Source organism: Acartia tonsa, chromosome 8 (assembly GCF_053477335.1).
Source record: "Acartia tonsa isolate MP-2025a chromosome 8, ASM5347733v1, whole genome shotgun sequence".
NCBI classification, from domain to species: domain Eukaryota; kingdom Metazoa; phylum Arthropoda; class Copepoda; order Calanoida; family Acartiidae; genus Acartia; species Acartia tonsa.
This window is the reverse complement of record NC_137267.1, coordinates 31,856,237-31,867,635: the sequence shown is the minus strand read 5'-3', so window position 1 is coordinate 31,867,635 and position 11,399 is coordinate 31,856,237. Positions and strand designations below refer to the sequence as shown.

Below are 11,399 nucleotides of genomic sequence, written 5' to 3'. Positions count from 1 at the left end.
TAAATTTTGAAAAATTTAAGTAATTATTTTATCCTAAATAAAAAAAATTAAAAAAAATACTAAAACAAACAGGACAACAATATAAACAAAATACAAAAATCATGAAATTGAACCAAAAAAAACACATAAAATAAGCATTTTTTGGTGCACTGTGGTGGAGGCATGAGAAAAATAAAAATGGCATAATAGTTATTTATTGCATTGCAACATAAATAGCCAACATTTCGCGGATATTAAAATGAAAAATTATAAGATTAAAATTGTTCAAAACAAGGATGACAACATCCAAAAAATCGAAGCTCTAAAACGGTAGGACAAACGGACATTAACACTTGTATAATGTCAGAACTGAATAATCAGAATGCGAATGTATAAGAGTCAAAGCAAAATTGTAAGTAAATTTGTTGAAAAACTGCTTGATACAAGATAATGATTATGGACATACTTACATTTTTAGGGCTTGATTATAGAGTTGCTTCGCTTATAATATTGTACTTTGTTGTCCCAGGAATCAGTATACCAAAAATCAGACCAATCGGATAATTAGGTCACATACAAATTTGTTGTTAAAAATGTAAAAAAATCAACATGTTTAAAATGGACTTACGGACATTCTGGTAATGATTAAGAGAGTTGCTACGCTTTCTAACTCGTACCTAACTATTACAGGAATCACCATGCAAAATTTGAAATCTATAGGACAATTCTAACATGCCTGAATTAACGAAAAAAGCTATTTAAATAAGTAAAAAAAATCAACATGGTTTAAAATGGACGTATGGACATTTTGGTAATGATTATAGAGTTCCTGTCATTGTTCCTGTGTCACGGCCCAGTACAATAAGGCAAGTAGAATGTCAGGTGACAATCAACATGAGTTAGCCAAAAAAATCACTTAAAAAAAAAAATTTCTACTTAACTCCCACCCCCTCGCTCAAGGACGTCAAATTGGTGATTACCCCCCCAAATGAATTTTGGCCCCATAATTTTATGATTTTAATTTTTATCCCATCCCCCTGATCAAAAAAAGCTTGGACGTCCTTGCCCTCACACTAAAATATAAATAAAAAGTTTAGATGTCAAGGTAGGGTGTGCCATAGAGTAGTTGTTAGCGCACTACGCTGTGGTTGGGAAAATCCGGGTTCAAGTCCCTTCATAGATATTACACTAGGATGACAAATGCTGTTCCAATTTGTCCGAATATAATCACGCAACCTTCCCTGAGATGCCCTAGGGTTGTAAGGAGGGAGATTTGTAGGAAGATAGGATCCTACCTATCAAGCAACTGTAATCGTGCTTTTCCTCGTCCATACTCCTCATTCATATGAGAGTTCCATTAATTAGGGTGGCTTAAAATGGAACACCTGCTAAAACTCTAGGCCAGGGTGATGTAATAATTGAGTAGCTACTACGAGAATTGCGGGTCAGCTTGTAATGTAATATAGAATACACTCAACTGTGCACGAAGATTACCAATCTAGATTGGCCATAGGATTCTCACCTACAATCTCCTCGTTAATCTGAATCCTAACTTCAGAGAATCAAGACTACATACATACATACATTGATCAGGGTGTAAATACAATTGAACACACTAAAGCATACATACTAACTACACAAACCAACCAATAAGGACGAATTAAAGAGTGGAAATTCTCAGGATCTTCATGGACCACAAATTGATATACAGCCCCATTCCCCAATAATGATACAACAAAATATGTTGAACACCCAAGTTTGGAACTAACCGTTCAAAACTATTTAAGTATCCAAAGTTGTTAAGCCAACCTACATGCAACGTAGTTTAAGAAATCTTTGGAAAGTAGTAAATTTTACAGTCCAAATGTTCCCTCACTCTCAAGAAATTATCATATATAAAAAAAACAATTTTAAATCATTGAATCATGTATTTTCAACAAAAAAATAACAAAACATATGATTATAATATTAGGTACAGATTATTATTTAATTAATTGTTGATTATAGCACAAGTACACAAAATAGGTTTTAAAACTTTAAAGCTTTATTTGTCAACTAGCGGCTACGCCCCCTAGAAGCCTCTAGGGGCACTGCACTGGTAGGAAAAGGAAAAGTCGAACTCATCCTATTTTAAATTTGAGTTTCCAAAGAGTTATAAAAATTATTTTTTGGGGGAGAGGGGAGTTAAGACACCCTCTCGAAAAATAGTTTAAAACCTTCCCAGGACCTACAAGAAGCTTCACTGTAAAGGAGAACTATATTGGTTCAGCGGTTAGCGAGATCCTTCGGGACAGACAAAAAACGCTTACTACTTTTTATAATAGGATATAAAATAAACATTTGTTTCAAAGTTCGAGGTAGAACGATATACGAGTTTTAGTTTTAAAACTACAATAATTTACATATATGATTAAAAAAGAAAAAATGCTTTAAATGTTAAGAATAAAATGCAAAAAAATCAATATATAAAAAAGTATAGGTACATTTTTGTTTTTAAAACATCAATAATTTACTAGGTAATTAAAATACTGAAATAAAACAGAATTTTTGGTTCAAACAAATAATGCCCCATTTAATTAATCATATTGATCGGTTTCCAAAAAATACTTGAAAAGCCACATAAAAAGCTGAAAATTTGCACGGCTTTGACAAAATAAATGAAAATTGATGATAAATAAAAAAATATTTTGCCTTAAATATTAACAAATGATCAAATTGAAACGTTTTAAACATGCTTTTGTATCATAAAATGCCGAATTTGTTTTCTCGTATTCATTCGAATCCGGTGGATAGGAACCGGTTCTCATCCATACGAAAAAACTATGTCTAGCATCGTATTATATCCAGCTTTCTACGAATATAAAAATGTACAATCATAAGATTAAAACTAGTTTTTTTTAGCCCCGAGGTGCCGCGGAAAGCCGTTTATAATACGATGCGAGAAATAACTATTATTATTTTGGTAACATATAAAACATAAAAATGGCAATAAAAACAATGATTCAATATAAAGTAGAGTTTTTCAAAATAAAATTTGATTAAGCGTTACCACCCAGCAAACTTATTCTGAAAATTATTAGTGGTCAGCAATTTTTTCATAGTCTAAAAAAACGGGTTTCAGGACTTTTTTGTTCAGGGAAAATATCTTCTTCAAACCCATGAAAGCAATATTTTAAAGCTTTTTATAGTTTTTTTTTGCAATAAACACCCATAAACAATTTTCAGAATTATTTTACCAGACAGTTACACCAATAAATTAATAAGCGTATTTCAATTTTCAATATAATATAAAAAACATAACTATTAAAATAATTTTTATACATATAAATAGTCCAAATGTCTACTAGCCTTCGGCACATCGGGGCTATAAAAACTGTTTATAATACGATGCGAAAAATAACTATTAATTTATTGAAGGATTAGTCTTACATTCATTGTCCTATTCCTTTTCCAATTTTTTTTTTTACAATATTTCAGCATTTTTGAATAAGTTGTACATAAATTGGGATTGGTATATAAACTACTACTTTATCCTTGCGGAAGGAACAACTATGCTTTAAGTAGTTTTTCGTTTGCTTGTTTATTAATTTAGGCTAGGTTACATTATTTTGGTTACTGGGTAGCCACGCCACGCATGGTTAGATCACCCCAGGTTTAGGCCACAATACAAGTTAGAGATAATTAGCTCTTTATATGTACAAATCCCAATTTCATAGCCTAACTATTTAGGCTTCTTATATAAGATTCAATAATAATCATGCTTCATATCCAGGGAATAGATGATTAAGAATTGCTCTCAATTCTGGATTTTCTTTCTTCTCGTTCTAAAACAAAGAATAGTGGATAAACACAACTTTGATTAAAAAGATTTCCTTTTCAATAAAAGTATCAGGCTTAAAGCAAATGTATTATAATGCTATATTTTTATTTTACTTTCCACGTAAAACTGTCTATAATAAAATGCGATGTATAAACAATAATATCCTAGAATGCTAGTTGTATGTATGTAGCCCTGATTATTTGAAGTTAAGATTTAGATGCAAGTAGAGATTTAAAGTGATAATCCTTTGGCCAATTTTAATATGGCAGCGAATCGATTATTAGTGTTTTAAAAAGGGTTAGAGTTTTAAAGGTGTTTCATATTAAGCCATCCTAATCCATAAGAATCCATGTGAATGAGGGACATGGATATGGGCAAGCATGAAAATTATAATATTATTCTAATTCTATGGATATACGCTATGAGAAAGCCAGGAAGCTAAAAATATAAAGTTTGAATTATTGATAAATATTGTTAAAAATTTTAACAAACCTTGAGTTCAGCGCGACACAACGGACAAACTTTCTCCACGTCTTTAATCTTCATAAACCTAACCACAACCAGATTTAACTCATAATTAATCCTACGAATGTAGTAACAGGATGTATGTGTTGTATCTGTAGAAAGAATCTTGCTAATTGCTAAGCCGATATGGTTTTCCTTTACAATGAAGCTTCTTAATCTTAGAGGACCAAGGAAGTTGAATAGCCATCCTACTAAGAGTAATCGCCTCTTGGGGCGTAGCAAAATAAATGTTGGCCATTCGAGGTAACATACGGAAAGGTTTGATAGTGGTACCAAAAAGTTTTAAACAAGTTCTCTAATACCTTGATACTTCAAATCAACCAATAATTTCAACTAGACAAAGAACCATATAACGTGTTGGAGTGAATTTTTAGTTACGCAGCTACTCTACAATTAAAGTCGGTAAATTTGTTAAATCTTTCCTGTCCCAATCATCGGAGCACATGGCATGTCCGCAGGTAAGCTGGATGGGTTGCACAACAGTTGACTGGCAGATTCCACAACTAAAGGTCTCACTCACTTTTTCCTGAATTAATACAGGAGCTCATTGGTTGTGAAATTGGCAAGAATTCCCTTCCTATTAAATTTTTGGGATCTACTGCAGTTCACGGTAAAATATTCCTGGTAACATATATTTCCAAAAATCTATGAATTTTAAAGGCTGCTAGCTGCCAAACGGCTGAACGTACAGATCATGCCCGCATACTGTTTTAAGCGGCATAAGAAAGCCTACAAATAATCTGGAATAGCCATAAATCAATAATGCATAATTATCTCGCAGTGCAGAGAAATGCGCGAAAAAGACCTATTTTACGCGTTTTTTCTTCATTGAAGCTTTCCCTGTGCATCATTGGATCTTGGCTATTCCAGATTATTTGTAGGCCTTCTTATGCCGCTTAAAATGGTGTGCGGGTATGATCTGTACGTTCAGCCGTGTGGCAGCTAGCAGCCTTTAAAATTCATAGATTTTTGGAAATATTCGTTACCAGGAATATTTTACCGTGAACTGCAGTTGATCCAATTTTTTAAATAAAAATATCTTTATGTCCATTTAAAAGGTATATGCAGTAATGGGATGTCTATCTGACAAAATAGTAGGAGGCATTTGTGTCTGTCAAAGCCTATATTTTGCGTACTTTTGTCATTTCTTAATACAATTTTTTTGTCTGCTACGAGTTCCTTTTAAAGTTAAATGAATTAATGTGTTTGAAAACCCATGAAGGGTAATAAATCCAATAGCAAAAGTGTACAGTATACCTGGAAATCAGTTTGGCTAGCGAAGCTACTCTTCAAAAGGTCTCTCCACAGCTTAGAGTTACTTTTATCTTTGGCTATCAAATCCTGCCATTTTTGGTTTGTCATGTCATTGCTTACAGAGATCTTCTTAAGGGATAAGACAATGAACGTTAAATTAATACAAATTTTAATGATGTTAGCAATGTAACCTTTTCTTTTGAGTCAGTGTTATAGCTAACAAGGATGACAACATCTATAATCAGCTAAGCACAAAAATGAATTTACGACCATATGTTCAGTTGTCACGAAAAAAGAAAAAAACAGAGAATGCATAACCTTTATGAAATTATTAACATTTGTCCTTTGTAGCATGTCTGACAACACTTAAGTAAATCTATCTAAAATAGCAGTCGCAAAATCCCATAGAGTTACAGACGCACGGTCTGACAGACAAATTGGATTAGAGTAGGTTCGCATCTTTAAAATAGGACGCACAAGACTTTCTTCACAATGGAGATTGGGGATTTTTAAGGTCTATGTATTGAAAATAATAATCAAAACTGTTTAAATATAAAAAAAAGTAAACGGAACTAGCACTAAAAGTCAATACAAGACAAGTCATGCAGGAACCACCAGGACATTTTGACAAGACTAATCAACATGACATAACATTCCTTGACAGTTTTGGAGATTTTATAGGTTGTTTCAGCATCTGACTTTCTTTTCTGTTTCTTCTGTTTTGTGCTCTCTCCATTATTTTCTTCGTTCTCTTTACTTTCATCTTCAGCCTTGCGCTTGGATCCTAAATTATTTAGTTGTACCTAAAAAAATTATTACCAAAACTGCCTAACGAATCAACAATTAAAGGACATAGAGCATTTATTAAATCCTACTATTCTAACTTGATATTATCCACTCCCCTTACTATGCAGGTACGTATTAACCAATATCTGAGGACTATATTAGCAACCTAATTTGACGATAAAAATTCCCCATTTACAAAATCCACGTATTCTATATTCATTTATTTACCTGTTTTGGGGGAAGGAGGCACATAATTTTCCGGCATAATAACCTTAAATCCTCGCTCCTTTGCAATTATCTGTCCCTCGGGTGTCCATGGGGCGGGGGAGGGGTCATCCCTTCGCAACAGATATCTATAAAAATAAATAAAACTAGGTAAAGAAGCTGGATGTGTTTGAGAGGGATTTTCAGTAAGTTCTCGTAGACGACTTAAAAATTAATCAATAGTTTTTAGGGAAGCTTAATATTGAACTAGAATAAATGCTAGATATAATTAGGTTAATTGACAGAAAGGGGGGAGGGGAGAAGTCTTAAAAAACCGCATAAAGAGATCTTGCAATCTCTCTTTTCATATAACTACAAAAATATTTTTTGTTGTGTGGGGGGGATGATGCAAAGTTTGTGAATAATGTGATAGTGCTTATCATGTTTTATTGCTTGTAAGATGCCATCATAGGGGAAATGCTACTCGTAAATAACAAAAAAATGTGTTTTACCTCCAAACATTGAAACCACTCTGTCCTTTCACTTTAAAGTATTTCACAACCTATTTCGACACAAAATTGGAACAAATTTTATTTCCATATCACGTTCAAACATCAATTGTTAGGTAAATCAGCTATATGATTATTATATGAGTGTGATGAAATGACACTTAGATTGAGATAATTGTAACAAATTATAGGTACATAAATAGAAACCTTTATTGTGAAAAAATGTATTTTTTTATCGGATGGTGCTTTAGTAAAACCTACACCCATTAAAAAAAAGGACTATAACATCCTTAAGTAAATTGTGGAGAAGTTCTAGTTTCTCGATTAATAAAATGTGCTCCAATTTTTCCTTATAAATGCCATCATATCTGAATCCCTCTACTGCGGGAGCGTACTTGGGGAAATGTTTTTTCAACTTGTAGCCTCGTACCACGCGAACCGGAACTCCTAAATCAAATAGGTATTACTATCCAGTTATTTATCCGCAGATATTAAAATAGAAAATTTTAAGATTTAAACCAGTTTTGTTAGACCCGAGGGGATGAAGGCCGCCAGGTATATCAAAACTGATATTAATTTTATGATTTTTATTTTAATATTCGTCAAAAATTGACAGTTATACGCTGCTATACATGATTTTCCAGTGTGGCTGAGAACAGATACTATGTCTATAACTGAAAAATATAAAAATAGCCAAAACATGCAAAAGGCAGTCTGACTGTCATTGCTGTTTTCTTTAAACTACGGGAGATTTAATTTTGATATTTTTAACTGAAAATTTTTTGAAAATCGTACCATAAACATCAAAGATATGGGGAACAATGTGGAAAATATTAAAATAGCCAAAAACCTGCTAAACAGTCCTATCGTCTTGAATGTTTTATAATTAATTGTGCTCCTTAATGATGGGAATGTTGTCTAAAAAAGTCAACGTTCTATCTTTTATATGAGCTGAGTAAATCCTATTTCCCCAATAGCGTTACGGACTGAATGACAGACATACTAAATGAATTATAGAGTAGCCTCGCTACTAAAAATTAGAGGGTTGTAGAAACTTCAAATTCATACATCTCTGACAACTAGCAACGGACTTGGCAAATGTTATTACCTTCTCTCCAATCTTTAGCTTCAGCGCCATCTTCGTTGATTTCAGCTGCACAATTCATAGCCAAACCTTTGTTGCCTTTGGTCAATACCTATATACAATTATTGATTTATTATCCTAGATGGTCAGTCAGACAAAACAGTCCGTCAAACCTAAGTCACATACCTATGACTTTTCTAATAATACGAGCGACAAAATTTTTAGACAATAAATATCCTGAATGCTAGCATTATTCTAAAAAAATCAACTATTTATAGCTGATTTATCGTATTACACTGTTTTCCTATTGACCCAATTTAAGTATTGTGGGTCTAAACTTCCTATGTTTATTTACAAAATAGTTTAAAATGGGATTTAACAAGAAGAACAGGTATTTTATCGCCTCGTTATTATAGGCTATTTTTTTTATAAAGCTAATACCCTAAAATGCAAGTTTACTACCTCCATCCCTAAACAACAGATCTAAATACCTACCCTTTTATTAGGTATATATTATCCCAAAACACGAAAACACGGTAGTATACAATAATCCAACCCTTTACATGAAAACATTAATATCATTAAAAGAACGTACCTGATCAAATGACTGGACGTTTGTTCTTCTGTTGCCGTCTAAATCTCGTCCGCCAGATCCAGTGTACATAAACTCATCTCCATTGTCAATATCATCCTCGTAGCCTAACAAGGATTACAACATCCATAAGAGGAAAGCACAAAAAATAGCTGGACAAACGGGCAAAGGCAGGTTAGAGAAAATGTTGGGAATAATGAACGGATGACAACATTTATAATGGGCGAAGCTCAAAAGATCATGGATGGATAAACGTGTTAATAGATCAGATGTTCTGTTTTTTTAAGAAAAAGAAGAAAAAAGTATTTGCGATGTATCACAAAACCTTAAAAGAATAAGTATTTGTCTTTTAAGCATAACCGAATGACAGATGGACAAATAAAATTATATATATCACTTGATGCTCATTAATACAGAAAATCTTCACTAAAAAAGTAACTTTCTATCTTAAGCAGCCGTGAAAACCACATTACCCCATAGCGTTACGGACGGTATGACAAAATAAATTATAAAATCGCTAATAAAAACTAACCTCCATTTAAAACAATGCTCATGGCTCCATCTTTCTCATTTGCATGGATTCCTAAAATATAAAAATATGATCCCTGTTTTGTTGACCCTGGCAATCATCGAGAAACATACACAATATGTTTCAACTCTTGCTAAGTTGCTATTTAACACATTAGTGACTCATCACACACAGATACACACACGTACCTGCTACGGGAGGGCGATGAATACCATTTTCCGAGAGCTGTATCCGTCTGAACCAGATCATGCCCACGTCTGTGCCAGGTATGGCACCTTTGAAACTCATTGGAACCTATTTCAAGACACATTTTGAGATTAGTACAGTAAAAACAGATTATTTTCATGAAAACTCGTGCTATCTCAAAAAGAAAAAAAATAAATACTAAGAAAAAATGTAAATCTTAAGAAAAGAGGGGAAGACCTGCAAAATTTCATTTGACAGGCACATATCTCCTACTACTTTAGCAGATAGACTTCCAATTACTGCATAGATAGATTTAAAAATATTTTGTAATGCTTTATAAATCTCAATTCCTTGTCATTAGTTTTGGAGCGTCCAGCACATGCAAAACCTTTCCCCCAATCTCGCTTCTGCTCTTTAATCTGATGAGGAGTAATAATGATAGCAATTAACAGCACAGTTTCCCCTCATAGTGCACAAAATCACCCATTCCATCAGTTCAAAATAAATTTAATTTTTTTTTTTTTTTTGGGGGGGGGGAGGGAGATTTGTGTGCGTTATTTTTTAAAGGGGTAGTTTCACGAAATGCATTTGATCTTAATTTAGTGAATCGCATATTTTTTGCTAGTTAATGGGTTAAACTATATTTATATGGCATATATTTGAAAGAATTTCAATTTTATACCACTTAGTTTTGAAAATATCAAGACTTGAAAATCGTCTTTTTGTGATCTATGCGATTTTCAAGTCTTGATATTTTAAAAACTACGTGGTAGAAAATTAAAATTCTTTCAAATATATGCCATATAAATGTAGTTTAACCAATTAACCAGAAATGCGGTTCACTAAATTAAGTTTAAATGCCTTTCGTGAAACTACCCCTTTAGGTTAGATTGGGTACAGGTTTTGGCCCCAACGGGTTGTTCCTTGAGGGGTACTTATCACGGTCAGTGAAACTATAAATGGACAATTGAAACTTTCCCCTTCCCACTACCTAGGTATTATTTTTAAAATCTTTAAAAAAATATGTTTATATCCTCATAATTATAATTGCTGTTTAAATGGGTGCTAATTGAGTAATCTTTCTTTTGCCTATCCCTAATATTTATGCTATCCATAATTATCCCTGAGAGGGGGCATTCTTAAGCTTCTTGTTGACCAACTTGTCTCCGGGCTTTATTGTCGTGTCCTCTCTCTTACATCCCTGACAGTAGTAATCATCCTCCGGTACCTCTGTCATAGAGACCAATTTTTATAATGATGAAATTGTCCTATTGAACGCAAACGTAATATACAAGTATAAATTCAAATTATCTATATTGACAAACCTGGTATATTTATTTTTAGTCCCAATATTTCAAGCCAAACTTCTTAATTATCTTTAAATAACAGTAAAAGAATGTCGGTCATGTGTGTGCAGCGAGGGATCTCTCGCTAACCGCTGAACAGACTTAGTTCTCCTTTACAGCGAAGCTTTTAAAGGTTCTGAAAACGTAAATATTTTTTGGGGGAGAGAAACATCTCTCTTAAGAAAAATTGCCCTTAGAAAAAAAGCTCCCCCCCCTCAATTTTTTATACTTTTTCTTTTTAAAACTAAAATTATATCACTCCCCCCCGCCCCCCCTGCCTAAAGAGGAGAAACCGTTAATAAAAAACAAATTGGCAAGTTCCTTTAAGACCAATACACTTGAGATGAAAGTTAAGCTGGCACTCGTCACAAATAATCAGAGTATCTGGGTCACTTTTCTTCCCGCATTTGTTGCAACCACATTCTTTGCACTTCTTAGCTGCGTTGTCCTGGTTTTAGTTATACCTGTTTGTTTTTATCTACAGGTACTTTTAAGGTACAGTCTTTAACGATTTTTATGTGTAACATCACTGTGGGCTAGAATTGAATCAAGACAAAAGTAAGTGCCGAGCCCTAGGACCTATGT

At 33.2% G+C, this 11,399-nt stretch overlaps 1 protein-coding gene across 1 annotated transcript; it reads right to left on the bottom strand.

The window, feature by feature from the left end:
- Positions 1-1,887: 1,887 nt before the first annotated feature.
- On the bottom strand, positions 1,888-11,265 carry LOC145326726 (E3 ubiquitin-protein ligase UHRF1-like). Its single transcript, XM_080170102.1, has 15 exons — positions 11,138-11,265; positions 10,596-10,700; positions 9,821-9,891; positions 9,471-9,578; positions 9,286-9,336; positions 8,757-8,860; positions 8,186-8,273; positions 7,429-7,524; positions 7,081-7,132; positions 6,593-6,717; positions 6,237-6,362; positions 5,582-5,667; positions 4,749-4,850; positions 4,292-4,351; positions 1,888-3,803 (listed from the first exon to the last, which is right to left on the bottom strand). Exons 4-15 carry the CDS (start codon positions 9,568-9,570, stop codon positions 3,735-3,737), a joined length of 1,059 nt encoding a protein of 352 aa, XP_080026228.1. The 5' UTR covers positions 9,571-9,578; positions 9,821-9,891; positions 10,596-10,700; positions 11,138-11,265; the 3' UTR covers positions 1,888-3,734.
- Positions 11,266-11,399: the final 134 nt, after the last annotated feature.